Raw genomic sequence first — 13,964 nt, 5'->3', positions numbered from 1 at the left:
TGTTAGGTGCGTACAGTGTCTGCAAAGGCACTGGGAGCCATGGTGAAGGGTATGGGGGAGTCATGTTTTGAGGATTTGTTGCCATGGCTGATGGAGACACTGACATACGAGCAGAGCTCAGTGGATCGATCTGGTGCTGCTCAAGGTGGGTGAATACTGAGCTCAGGCTTTCTCCTATTAAATCAGGTTAGCTTGTTCTTTCTTGTGTTTATCACCTGTATTGATTTTTTTTTTTCCCAGGTCTGGCTGAAGTTATGGCTGGTTTGGGGGTAGAAAAGCTGGAGAAACTTATGCCAGAGATTGTAGCTACTGCCAGTAAAGTGGATATTGCTCCACATGTACGAGATGGTTATATCATGATGTTCAACTACCTGCCAATTACCTTTGGAGACAAGTTCACTCCCTATGTTGGTCCCATCATTCCTTGTATCCTTAAGGTATGTAGCAGAGACCTGAAGAATTTTATTTATTAGAAGATAAAAAGAAACCTCCAGAGTATTTTAAGCATCATTTCCAGTAACTGTGGGATGTGCAGAGACTTGTCCAAAAATTATAAATTATTTCTTCTTCCAAGTTATTTGTTTGCTGTCTTTTGTTTGTAGTCACTAGTAATTTCTTGAAATCACCTTTGTGCATTCACAGCTCTATAGTTCATTTACTTGGCTGAGTTCATACCTGTCTGAGAGAGAAAACATCATTTTGTTTTCCTCTTGTTGGCTTTGTATATTGTGCTGAAAACCCCCAGCTTTCACAGACACTCTTCTGTCTGTGTTCAGGCGCTGGCAGACGAGAATGAGTTTGTGCGGGACACTGCCCTGCGCGCTGGCCAGAGAATCATAAGTATGTACGCTGAGACGGCCATTGCACTTCTCCTGCCACAGCTTGAGGATGGCCTGTTTGATGACTTGTGGAGGATAAGGTAAGGGATAACCATCTTATCCACAGGCATTCTCTTCCATGTGAAACTGGTGTGATTTAGACTCTGTTGCTCCTCAAGCCCATGCAGAGGCCTTCTGGGAAGCAAAAGTCTCTTTTGCTTGTTGATTTGAATATGATGCCTTATAGCACTGAGTCTGCAAAGCCCTGCCAGCCATGGATCAGGGTTCCTGGTGCCTGCAAACCATTCCTACTAGATTAATTCTGGTAGTGACTCTGAAATGCGCTTCCAAGGCAGTTGATGTGGCAATATTTAGCCCTCGTGTATTGTTGTTCATTTTTCAAAATGCTGAGTAAGTTATTGCTCTCCTACGTGTGGAAACGTGCAGCGGAGTGCTCACAGCTCACAGCAATTGCTCAAAAATTATTTGTACTAAAAGCCTTGCGTCCGCTGAGTGCTGAGAAGTGCACTTATCCCAGGTGAATGTCTTCTGGGTTGAGACAGATACTGGCAATGTCTTGTTCCTTTTTAGAGTCCAGGCTACTCCCTGATTCACTCCTTCAATACGGGAATTCTCTCAGCCCCTTCCAGTTTGGAATTCATTCCTTCCCTTTCTCGTCAGCATGCTGCTTCTCAGCCATGTAGGCACACTGATCCTGTATACCAGCCCGTGCAGCATTTCAGTGCTGACCTAGCTCTTTGCCTTGCGTTTTGCTCCCGCCTGTATTTGACATACCATCATATTGGGACAGGTACCGCCTGAATACCCTGTTTGTAACACTTGCTCCTGTTGCCAGGTTTAGCTCCGTTCAGCTCCTTGGAGATCTCCTATTCCATATCTCAGGAGTCACTGGAAAAATGACCACAGAAACTGCCTCAGAGGATGATAACTTTGGAACAGCCCAGTCAAACAAGGTAAAGCTGTTCTTGTCTGTTGTGCCTTATTTTTTTTTGTTCAATTTTTTTCTTTTTCCTTTTTTAATTATTTCTCTTTTTCTTTTCTTTTCTTTTTTTTTTTTTTTTTTTTTTAATAAATCAGCATGGAAAACCTGCTGGAAAGAATTATTGAATAATCCTGTATTTTGTTCTTTTTATAAATTTCAGGAGTGGATAATACATTTTTGTGATATTTCTTTTCAGGCCATTATTAATGCTCTTGGTGTGGAGAGGAGGAACAGGGTGCTGGCAGGGCTGTACATGGGCCGCTCTGACACCCAGCTGGTAGTGCGTCAAGCCTCCTTACATGTCTGGAAGATTGTAGTCTCGAACACTCCTCGCACGCTGCGTGAAATTTTGCCAACCCTCTTTGGGCTTCTGCTGAAATTCTTGGCCAGTACTTGTGCAGATAAGCGAACGGTGAGAAATTGAGTAATGCCTTCCTCTTACTGCAGGTGACTGTATAAACTAATTCCTGAAGAACACAGGATATTTTTTTTTCTATAAATCTCTCCAAAGCTGTCATTAATTTAACTGTTCTGAGCATGAGTATGTCCAAGTTCTCTCTTTGCTGAAGGAAACTGTGATGACAGTAAAACTATTTTTCTGTGGTTATTTATAGTAGTAGTGTTTGCATTCCTACTGCTCTGTCTATACTATGAACACTAGGTTTTGGTCTAAAGTTAACATTTGGTCACAGTTCACCTTTTTAAGTTTTATAAAACAGGGAAATAGTTAATTAATATATTTTTGGGGACAGGTTGCAGCACGGACATTAGGAGACCTTGTTCGAAAATTAGGAGAGAAGATCCTTCCTGAAATCATTCCTATTCTGGAAGATGGACTGAGGTCAGACAAAAGTGATGAGAGGCAAGGAGTCTGCATTGGGTTGAGTGAGATAATGAAATCTACCAGCAGGGATGCGGTAAGTGCTATGTGGAAGGTGAAATCTCCATTTCCTAGGTATTTATGTTATGATGCGGGTATTGCAGTTGAGATGGAATAATACAGCTAGTGCTGAACTTGTTTTATGGGCTGAGTTCAGGGCTTATAACTAGTATGAGTTGCTGTTCAGGCAAGCGTATGCATTTGTATCTGTCGGAAAATTTAAAACACTGTGCGGTTCTGACTTCTGTGAGATATAATAATAGACATCATCCACTAGGTAGCCTTAGAGCACTGCAGCTATTGGTGTTGATTAATCCTGGTTTTCTTCCAGCATATTTCAAGCAAACAGCAATTTAGTTTCAGTTGTGCAAATTCTGCATTCTTAGCTGCTTTACTGAGATGCATGTCTGTTGTGCTGTAGGTATTCTGTAATTTTGTCTCTACATCTTTAGGTGCTGCTTTTCTCTGAGTCCCTAGTACCTACAGTGAGAAAGGCGCTCTGTGACCCTCTGGAAGAAGTCCGAGAGGCTGCAGCTAAAACATTTGAACAGTTGCACTCAACAATTGGACATCAAGCTCTTGAAGATATCCTGCCATTTTTGCTGAAGCAGCTGGTAAGCACTGCTCAATGTTAGTCAACAACTTGATTAATGATGTTGTGGGACAGGTTTTGAATAATCAGCTTAAAGGAGAAGCAGGATTGTAGTGGCAGACCTTCTAGGGAATGGCAGTTCTATCTTGTGTCCTCCATGGAGTCCTCCTAGCCATCGGTAAGGAGGGTCTTTTGGCTAAAGCATGGGCCTAAGAATTGCTACATCTGTCTCTGCTAGGGAATTGACGTTGTCACTTGCTTAAGTTGTTTGGCCACCATTCCTGATATGGAAAGAGCTTGGTTTGGGTTTTTGCTATATAATCTAAGAGCATTTTTGGATAGAAGGACTTGTGTGTTGATTATATGATCACATGGTAAATTGTCACTTGAAATAGGATTTAGCTTGGTGTGTCACAAATAATCTCTCAAGTTTGTAACTTTCTTTTTCTTTGTAGGATAATGAAGAGACTTCTGACTTTGCTGTGGATGGTCTTAAACAAGTGATGGCTGTCAAGAGCCGTGTGGTGCTGCCTTACTTGGTGCCAAAGGTACAATTAGAAACAAATGTTAAACTTTCAGAACTGTGCTTTTTCCTCTGCTTGCTGCCAGTTTTCTTTGGACCGCTAACACCAAAAGGAAGAGCATAGTTTGAAATTTTCTTCTGATTTTATGCTCCTTGTCATTTGGGTTGCGATGCATTTATACTTAGAGATTTTTCATGTTGTAGATGAATTGAGATTCCTTCTGAAAAAACTTTCTGCTTATCTTGTTTTTTTTGGTTTTGTTTTTTTTTTAGCTGACGGCTCCCCCAGTGAACACCCGTGTGCTAGCTTTCCTCTCATCAGTGGCAGGGGATGCTCTGACACGGCACTTGAGTGTCATCCTGCCTGCTATGATGTCTGCGCTGAAAGAGAAGCTGGGGACCAGTGAAGAGCAATTGGCAAGTATCACGGCTCAGCTCTTTGTTATGACAGGCTGCCTGAAGATAGAGCTTCGGGTTTACTTCCCAGCACAGAGTCTGTGTTCTCTAGATTCACAGATTGCATGTTTTAATTCAGTCCATTAGCTTCTTCAGGATGAGTCTTTTTGCCTGGTGGCATATTGTGAGTCAAAAAACGTATGCTTTCCAAATCTATTTGTATCCATATGAAAGTCTCTTTGGCCTGCAACAGGATACAATTCTCAGTTTACTTATTCTTGGAGAACTGCCAGAGTGTCTAGTTAACTTTGTATTTATTCTTGGTATAGAAGACTGAGAGATTAAAGGGCTGAAGGGAGGAAATCTCCTATTTTGCATGCAGCACTCCTCCTGTACTGCTTTCTGAAACAGCTGGTATTTGGACTCCAGAGAACATCCTGGAGTTGTGATCGTGGATAGACATGTACATAAGTTAGTGAATTAGGAATGTTAGTGACAGAGTCCTGTTGTCTGTCTGCTGTAGATGCCCATTAGCTCAGCTTCTAGCCCCAAGTCTGCCTGGAGATCTCTAATGTACCCACAGACGTGCTTGTAATTAGCATTATGACGCACAGCATTAAACTACCTAAATCAAAAAAGTGGTATCTGACAAGGCCCACAGTCTCTGACGGGTGAGTAAGATGGGGGAGACTGAGCTACTCTAATGTTTGTAAATTAGCCCTTCTGCAGCTGGCGAGCGACCTGTGCAGCAATCAGTTGGTCACTAGTTAAATTTTGCAAGTTGGTTATATACTGCTCCAGGACTGAATCAAGCCTTTAATGGTGATGTGACCAGCTATTTAATAAGAAACAATTAGCAAGTGGGATACGTTGTATTTCTCTAAGAGATAATGCTGTGGGTAACATGGGGAAACCTGGGGCTGAATCTGGCGTTGTTCTATTTGAGAGTTAACATAAAGTTAATTTGGACTCTTTAGGAGATGGCAAACTGCCAGTCTGTAATCCTGTCTGTGGAAGATGATGCTGGACAAAGAATTATAACGGAAGATTTACTAGAAGCTACCCGCAGCCCTGAGCTGGGAATGAGACAAGCAGCAGCTGTCATTCTGAACATCTACTGTTCCAAGACAAAAGCGGACTATACTGGTCATCTGAGGAGCTTGGTTTCAGGCTTGATACGGCTGTTTAATGATACCAACCCTGTAGTTCTGAATGAAAGCTGGGATGCGCTTAATGCCATCACCAAGGTGAGAGGCAGCTTGAAAAGGTTACAGTGGTAATGCCTGGCAAGGAGAAAACGGGGATAGCTGGTAAAATACTGCCTAAATTGAACCTACCGTTTTGATTGTAAACTACATTTACATTTGCCAATGCTGCAAAGATTTGAGAGTTCTAAGATCAGCTTGACTTCAGCTTTGGACCTGAACGGACAGGCAGGAAACGGGTGTCCTCTCGACACCCCTGAGAAGAATTCACAAAGAATAGCTGGTTGCCATGTTGCCTCATCTTTGTCTTAACCCCTCTCTCCTGCAGAAATTAGATGCTGGGAACCAGCTTGCTCTCATTGAGGACCTGCACAAGGATATCCGGATTGTAGGGAATGAGGCCAAAGGCGAGCACGTGCCAGGATTCTGTATTCCTAAGAAGGTAAAGGATCAGAATGAGCGTGGATTCGTCACAGCCACGATACCCCACCTTTTGGGGGAACTGATTGATATGACTGTACAGCCATTAGAAGCAGTGACTATTTGGGCATTCCAAACCTGTATGTTGGAGAGAGTTTTCGTAGTTACTGCTGCTCTTGAGTTACCTTACAGAAGACTCCTCTTGTAACAACATCTTTGACAATTCTGTTATGCATGTAAGTCACGGTTGCTGGCTGCTCTTTGTGGGGGAGTGATGCTGGACTTCTGTGCCAGTTTTCTCCGGTTTAAAAATTCCCTGAGCTGCCACCACTTTTCTCATAGCAACTGGCTTAGCAAGGCGTAGATGTATGAAATCAAACCAAATAAAAGTGTCTCTGTAAATGCGGAAGCAGGCAGCTGAAGGTCAAGAGGCAATTGAGAGAAGCTCTCCAAGTTTGTGCATCTGGTGTTGTAACAGAAGCAGAAGTAAGATATGGGTTTTTTTTTTTGCGTCTTAGCTTCTAAGCTTTCTTATCTGATTTGCATGACAGGGAGTGACATCCATACTCCTGGTGCTGCGGGAAGGTGTTTTAACTGGTAATCCAGAGCAGAAGGAGGAGGCAGCAAAGGCCTTAGGGCTGGTTATTAAGCTGACTTCTGCTGAAGCTCTTAAACCATCTGTGGTGAGCATTACTGGGCCACTTATTCGGATCTTGGGAGATCGGTTCAGCTGGAATGTCAAGGTGGCTCTGCTAGAAACACTAAGCCTTCTTTTAGCTAAGGTAAGATTCAAAGTAGTTGACTGTGGTTTGTGAACATTTTCCGTGGTAACATTCAGAAATACCTGTTGCTGTTCATGTAAATACAGCTCGGATGTGTGGAGTTGGTATTTAGGAATGGCACTCTAACTGGATTGTATTCTTCCAGCAGCTTCTGGCCTACCAAAAAAGCCCCCAATGCTTGAATCACTGGGCTGCTTAGAAATAGTGCTAAATGCTGATCCCACTTTCAAGTGATTAAAAACTACTGTGTGATTAATCTCTCCTGTGTCCATCATGTTTAAGGGTCGTTAAGTGGAAAGGTGATCCTCTTGTGTATCTTTGAACTGAGCTGAGCTTTTATTTAGTGCTCTGTGTACAAAAGGCTGTTCATGATAGTGTAGAATTTTTCAGCAACGTTACCCTTGTATTTCAGTATGCAGAAAAAAAGATTAGATTTGAAAAGGTTAGAGGTTTTGCGATAAGTATCGTTTGATGTTTTTCCCATTTTAGTAGTGTGTTAGATCTGAATAAGCTCTATTTGCCATAACTCACTGCTATAGAAGAGGTCGTGCTGTCTGCAGGCTTTGATTTCTAGCCACTGTTTCAGACTTGACTGCACCACTTTCCTTTCTTTCATCTCTGGTATAGGTTGAGATTGCCCTGAAACCATTTTTGCCCCAGTTGCAAACAACCTTCACCAAAGCTCTACAAGACTCAAACCGTGCTGTTCGCCTTAAAGCTGCCGACGCTCTTGGTAAACTTATCGTCATCCATGTGAAAGTGGATCCTCTCTTTACAGAGCTACTGAATGGAATTCGTTCTAGTGATGACTCTGCCATCAGGTAAGGCATAGGTGGTATCTCAGACCTTCCTGCTTATTAAGGATGAAAGAAAGGGCTGGGATGAATGAACAAAACTATTATAGCTATTTGTATAGAATTGCTTCCCCCCCCCCCCGGCTTAATTGTGAGAGTAAGATTGACTTACTAGTGAAAGCAGTTGACTGTTAATCAAGGGCTGTAAAACAAAGAAAGTGGATCATAGGGGCTTCCTGGGTAAGGAGCTGAGCTGTGACAGTGTATCCAGGGAAGCACTGCTGGGTACCTGCCCAGTTCTCTCTCCTGCACACCCCCCAGCGACCCGCTGCAGTCCACTTTCAGCTACAAGACTGTATCAACTGTCAGTCTGACCTGAAGTAACGCAGCTGTTCTTGTATCCTACGTGCAGGGATCCCTAAGAAATCAACTTCTGATTTGAGAATTTTTTTAATGTTTGAATACTCAGAAAATGTTTACGTTGTAACAGACACAAGTACACAAATGTTCTCTAGCATGGAGTTCTCAGCAGTGCAGAGAGAATATGGGTGTCCTAAACTATAAGGCTTGTAAGTGTAATTGCTGGGTAAGAAACTGTTACAGGTATCCAGAGCTCAATTTCTTCTTTCGGGTGGGGGGAGAGGCAGTGTCTGACTGTGCGCTGTGATCACTTCTAGGGACACGATGCTGCAAGCTCTGCGGTTTGTAACACGAGGAGCTGGTGCAAAAGTAGATGCTGCAATCAGGAAGAATATCAGCACGGTGCTTCTAGGGATGCTGGGACATGATGAGGTACTGCTGCAGCCAGCTGCAAAGGATCCCTGCTGCTGACAGGCTTATTCTTCAATTTAAAATCTGAACTTTCTAACAGAATTATTTTCTAAAATAACTTCTGGAGGAAATTACTAATGGTAGAGTAGAAAAAAGCTTTGTAAAGGAGTGGTCTATAAAGAACACGGTCTGTAAAATCGATCTTATTGGAACCTTGCAGCATGTTAGCTGAGAGTCAGGTGCAAGAATTAGAGATCCCTAGCTAGTCAGTGACTGGTAACTCTGAAAATCTGTGGTTAATGTTTCCTTGGCAACTGCGTATGTGGGCTTGACCTGTGTGTTTGAGGCAGCTCTGAAGTCAAGGATTTGCTTTTCATCTTGGAGAAGACCTGCAATACTTTCACTATATGTGCATACATATGTTTGTAGGCTCTCAGGTAGAGTTTATCTTTTAGTATGATAAATTTTTCAGATAATGGCAGAACTACAAGCAAGTAGTTCTCCTAGGTTTAATATAGGGTTGTCTCTATATGGCAGATAGCAACAGTATCATCTGTGAGATTAAAATTAATCATCTAGTAATTTCTTCTTTATGTCTTAATCCGTGCAATGTAGACATGCAACTGTTGATATGCTAGAAATGGAAAAATTGAAAAATTCCCACTGGGTTGTAAGTGCCAGGGTGGAGAGGAGTAGTGTTGGGATGGTCGCATAAGCAAGCCAAAACAACAAAAGCCTGGAAGTTTTAAATTAAAAGTAGTATGAGTTTATCACAGAGATAAGCTCATCTAGAGATGGCTAGAAGTAACACTTCCTTTCTAGACTGTGAATCTAAAGTTAACGCTTGTGAACGTGTCTTTCAAAACATTCACTTTCGTCTTTATAACTTTTAGATTTAACAAAGCAGAATTTACATAAGGTCTGTAATTCTTCAGTCTCTGCTGGCTTTTTTGACTGTGGATTTGGCTTAAACTTCCATTATGTACAAGAAACCTTGTGAACTGACAGAAATCCCCAGGTAGTAGGAGTGAAATAAGACTAATATTTCCTCCTTCTCTTTTTATTTCATCTTTTATATCTTCTGTCACTTCCTCTTCTTGCTCCTTATCTCTGATGTGCATTGAGCTTAACCGGTGTTACTCTTTCCTTCCTTTCCTCGTTAGGATGCCACCCGCATGGCCTCGGCTGGCTGCTTAGCAGAACTGTGTGCGTTTCTGTCAGAAGAGGAGCTCAGTACTGTTCTCCACCAGCACTTACTGGGTAGGTGAAGCTGTTTACGGTGACTGGAACTGATTCTGAAAGCAGGGGAAGATACCTTCGTAGCCATTGGTTCAGGCAAACTTTGTGACTACTTATTTATGTTCTTCCTCTTTATCTTAAACCCAAATCTCTACTCTAGGTTTTCTTGTAGTTTTCTTTGCTCGTGGCTGTTCATTTCTGCACCCTAGTACATAGTTGAGTACAGTGGTTGTAATTTGGGGTTACCCATACTTTCTTTCTGGATTTGTTTTCAGATCAGTTGATGGAAGTGCCAGCATGGCTGAGTGATTGCTAGTGCTGATGCAGAGAGGGTGGGAGGTGACAGGATATTCAGGGTGGATGGGAGGGCCATTCCACCTTTTTTGATGACACTGTGACCTTAGATGGGCTTATGCTAATTGCAGTCCACATCTGATGGCTTCACATGCTTTTGGAGAATTAACTAATTTGCCTCCAAGTTAGAAAAAACCATTAATTTTATAGGAACTCATAGTGGTTGGGAGTGCTATGGGATTACTCTCCTTTGTGGGATTAAAAACAGAATCTGTAGCTGGTTTCAAATTACAGACGACTTTCATAATTCTCTTAGAGAGTCAAAGCTTGCATAATTCTGATGCCAAGCTCCTTCATGCACTAAGTGATGTGGGGCTGATCACATGGGGCTGACACCAGCAGCAGCAACTGGGTTGAACATTACAGAGTCACTTGTTTGTGTTTGGTTTCCGTATCTGCCCAGAAGGTGTTTCTGTCTGGTAGAGGTGTTGTGTTTTAGCACTGTTTGGCTTTTTGGGAGGAGTGGAGGAAGCAAGGCATGGTTTTGGATGCTACTTATTATTTCATTTCATGGAAGTGACCTGACAAAAGCTTTCTTAGATGAAGAGGAATGGGAAGCAGGAGCCTTGCTATTGTTCTGTTCTTTCATTTGCAGCAGATGTCTCTGGCATTGACTGGATGGTGAGACACGGACGAAGCCTGGCGCTCTCGGTGGCTGTAAACGTTGCTCCTACCAGGCTGTGTTCCCCCAAATACTACAACAGTGTTCAGGAGATGATCCTCAGCAATGCCACTGCTGACAGGGTAAGTGCCTCATGAGCAGGTGAGCTCTGCTGCAGGCACTTGTTGGCAGTAGTTTGTAAAGGTGTGCAGGTTCTCTGTGCCACCAAACCCAACAGAAACCCGCAAGTGCAATCTGAAGATTCTCCCTTGGCGAGATGCAGTTTTTATAGTGAAATTGCACAACTGTTCGGATTCTTTGAGTTCTGATCTCTGTGGAGACGTAGAATAACTAATCTTCAACTGCTGAGTAGCTTTAATTGGGAGTAAATAATGCTTCTCTTTTCCTGTTAAAGTTCTCACTCACAGGCCAGGTTTACAAGAAGTGCAAATATTTCATTTTTGGAGGAAGATTTTACATCTAGGGTTGAATGAGTAATTTGGTGTAGGGAACCTGGAGGCTCTGTGGGGCCTCCCGCTTTATTCCATGTGGCTCATAGTCGCAGTATGATTTTTTTCATTGTATTACTCAATAACATTAACTCAATGTTTTCCTGCTTTGCGTGCTACATCTTTTTTTTTTTTTTGAAAGATCGGTTTAGCCTTCTGCAAAAGCTTACCAGGCCATGAGCCTAGTTATAAAGGCTGCGGAACTAAACCCAGTTTTTGTCTTTATGTCGAAGATTCCCATTGCAGTTAGTGGCATCAGGGGGATGGGCTTCCTGATGAAGTACCACATGGAAGGAGGAGGGAACCTGCCTCCAAAACTTTCCAACCTCTTTATCAAGGTAAGACTTGTTATGATAACTACCTGGTGCCGTTCTCATGGGAGCTGAATCTTTGTTTGAGCTAACAGGTTTTTCCCCTGACGCCCCCCTCGCCCTCCCCTAAAAGTATCTCTCATGGTAGACAGGATCTGAGTTGTGAACATTGGAACCTCAGGAGGTTTTTCACATCTTGGACAAGATAGGGGAAGGCAGAGTGAGGGATCGTGCTGGAGCAGGAGAGCTGCTTTTTGTTTTGTCTGTCATCTTTATTTTAAATAGGAATGTGTTACGTTTTCAGGTTTTACATTTCTTTTCAGTTTACGGGAAAAACTACCAAACGTGCAAGTTGATGAGATGCAGGCCATTATTCTTCAAAGCAGACTTTTTGGTTGAAATCCTACATTTGTATCATAGTATTGTATTAAAATGTAAATTACGAGTATCACAATTGTCACAATATCTTTATCACAGTATTATTAATAATACAGTTCACATTCAGACATTCGCTTTCATGTCTTAAATGTGTTGAGGTTAAATCAAAAATACAAAGCTCTCATTTTTTTTATTGTAAAATGAAATCCACTGTTGAAATGCACCTTATTCTCCAACCAAAGGTTGCCTTGGCTGTTGCTGATGATTGAGTGTGTTTTACAGAGGTGCTAACACTGTCGGCTTTTGCTGCGCTCAGTGGTCATTGTCATTGCCCGAGATGGCTGGGAGAAATGTGTGACCCTGTTGTCAACCACATTTTTAGAAGTTTTCTTTTGAAAAGGTGTCTTGTTTTCAACGTTTGATCTTTTCTTACTGTTACACAGTTCAGTCAAACTTGTTGGTAACAAATTTGTCTCTTACATACCTGTGAGTTGAAAACTGTTTGCTTCTCTTGTTATAGTTTAAAATATTTAAATTGGGAAAAAAAAAAAAAGATAAAACTACCGCTTTAAATACCTGTCCTTGGTACATCCATCTTTGTCTCCTCTAGTGTCTTCAGAACTCATCCAGTGACATAAAGTTAGTTGCAGAAAAGATGATATGGTGGGCTAATAAAAACCATCTTCCCTCACTGGATCCTCAGACAATTAAACCAATTCTTAAAGCACTCCTGGACAACACAAAGGACAAAAACACCAGTGTAAGAGCCTACAGCGACCAAGCTATTGTCAATCTGCTGAAGATGAGAGCGGGTGAAGAAGTGCTTGAGGTAGGGCAGCAGAAATCAGTCATTGGTAGAAGGCTGTGCCACGTTGCTCTGCGTGTGCTTAAAAGTGTTGTGCCTGGAGCCTCGGAGTGCGCTGGCAGTCTCTTATGAAATAGATGGAGTGGTTCCTGTTGGTATTTAAGGCTCCATCAGTATTCTCATGCTAAGCCTTAAGAAATACGCAGTACTGGTACTGCACAACCTTACAGTGCAGTGTTAATAAATCAGGGCATTTCCCATACCTCCCACATTTAACATAGTAGCCTTGCTTTCAGAACGCCTTAAGTCCTCACTGTGCTGCAGTTACCGTAGCTAGGACTGCTAGTTTATTGCTTTTGTCACTTGGATAATCCTGCTGCAGCGTTAGTGGTGCTAGAGAGAGCATTTCAGGATGAGCTACTTGGTGCATCCATTTCCAGACCTCTTTTCTAAGGCTTAGCTGCTTTTGGATAGCTCCCATGTCTGGAATCATAAAACCCGATGAAGGATTTTGGTATGTTTGAAAAATTTGAGGCACATACAGCTTGTAAGGCTGTACCCTTTGCACTTACTTTGAATGGTGTGTCATAAGGCATTGGTAATTGGCGTTGTCTTCCTTCCACAGTCGGTTTCCAAGATTCTAGACGCTGCCAGCTTGGAGCTTCTCAACGAGAGCTGCCGGCGATCTCTGAAGAAGCTGGCTGGGCAGGCTGACTCTGAGGAACAGATAGATGACACTATACTGACGTGATAATAAAGCTCCTGAAGACAAGAAAACACTGAACCAACCGCTGCATCAGCATTTCAACTCAAACACCTATTTTAAATGTTTTCATTTTTGAAAATGTTAATTCTGATGGGATTTCATGAAAAGGACTCCCAGAGAGTATTTTAGTATCAAATATACCAGAATAGCCTTAATTAGACCCACATTAGCTGAAAATTGAAAATTTGGTCCCCTTTTTGAAACAGGTAATGCACAAGAAACAGATATACTAATCAATACTGGTAAATTGTGGCCAATTGTGAGATGTGGCTAGAGCACATCAGGCTTAAACTCTGGTGACACCTATTTCCTTTCCAGGGTCTGTGCAAAAACTGCAGTACTGGGAGTATTGTTGGTCTTTTCCACGGACCCTATGAAGCAGGAGTAGAACTTGGTGGAAGTTAAAGCGTATTGTTTCTGTGTACTGCTAACTTGCTGCTTGTGACGGTTCTGAAGACTGAAAATCCCTGTAAAACAAAGTATTTAAAATAGCCTTAGAAATCACAAATGCGAAAGGGGGATTAAATGCAGTCTGTTTAACAAAGAAGGAACATTTAATAAAGGCTTTGACTTTGATCCTTCTGGTGTAAACTGTGCTTTTTACAAATTCATTTGTCAACAAACTTATACTGTGATTTACTTTTTGGACCTGCTTTTTCTAGGGCATACTGTTTGCAGCGTGGGTAGCATGGTAATCTATAAAAACCTTTTGCAAAACCGAGGCAAGCTAGGGTTTAAAATCATGCCAGGGCTGACATTTAATGAAATTTGTACGTAATTGCTCCTATTAATTTCTGAAGTATTTTTGACTACAGAC

At 42.1% G+C, this 13,964-nt stretch overlaps 1 protein-coding gene across 1 annotated transcript in view; it reads left to right on the top strand.

Moving 5' to 3' along the window:
• The window catches only part of GCN1 (GCN1 activator of EIF2AK4), a 42,177-nt gene extending 28,454 nt beyond the window's left edge, over positions 1 to 13,723 (top strand). The window contains exons 40-58 of the mRNA XM_086474458.1: positions 7 to 145; positions 241 to 437; positions 777 to 919; positions 1,675 to 1,792; positions 2,018 to 2,233; positions 2,574 to 2,738; positions 3,154 to 3,315; positions 3,749 to 3,841; positions 4,090 to 4,233; positions 5,190 to 5,459; positions 5,746 to 5,859; positions 6,389 to 6,619; positions 7,247 to 7,440; positions 8,091 to 8,205; positions 9,348 to 9,444; positions 10,373 to 10,521; positions 11,121 to 11,225; positions 12,187 to 12,405; positions 13,007 to 13,723. Coding sequence (XP_086330584.1) covers positions 7 to 145; positions 241 to 437; positions 777 to 919; positions 1,675 to 1,792; positions 2,018 to 2,233; positions 2,574 to 2,738; positions 3,154 to 3,315; positions 3,749 to 3,841; positions 4,090 to 4,233; positions 5,190 to 5,459; positions 5,746 to 5,859; positions 6,389 to 6,619; positions 7,247 to 7,440; positions 8,091 to 8,205; positions 9,348 to 9,444; positions 10,373 to 10,521; positions 11,121 to 11,225; positions 12,187 to 12,405; positions 13,007 to 13,132 — 2,997 coding nt within the window. The 3' untranslated portion in view covers positions 13,133 to 13,723. The remainder of the gene's footprint in view (positions 1 to 6; positions 146 to 240; positions 438 to 776; positions 920 to 1,674; positions 1,793 to 2,017; positions 2,234 to 2,573; positions 2,739 to 3,153; positions 3,316 to 3,748; positions 3,842 to 4,089; positions 4,234 to 5,189; positions 5,460 to 5,745; positions 5,860 to 6,388; positions 6,620 to 7,246; positions 7,441 to 8,090; positions 8,206 to 9,347; positions 9,445 to 10,372; positions 10,522 to 11,120; positions 11,226 to 12,186; positions 12,406 to 13,006) is intronic.
• The last annotated feature ends 241 nt before the right edge of the window (positions 13,724 to 13,964 follow it).

The sequence above is a fragment of the Leptosomus discolor genome, chromosome 16, assembly GCF_034619465.1.
Source record: "Leptosomus discolor isolate bLepDis1 chromosome 16, bLepDis1.hap2, whole genome shotgun sequence".
Classification (NCBI taxonomy): Eukaryota; Metazoa; Chordata; class Aves; order Leptosomiformes; family Leptosomidae; genus Leptosomus; species Leptosomus discolor.
The sequence above is the reverse complement of the archived record's forward strand: the minus strand, read 5'-3'. Positions and strand labels throughout refer to the sequence as shown.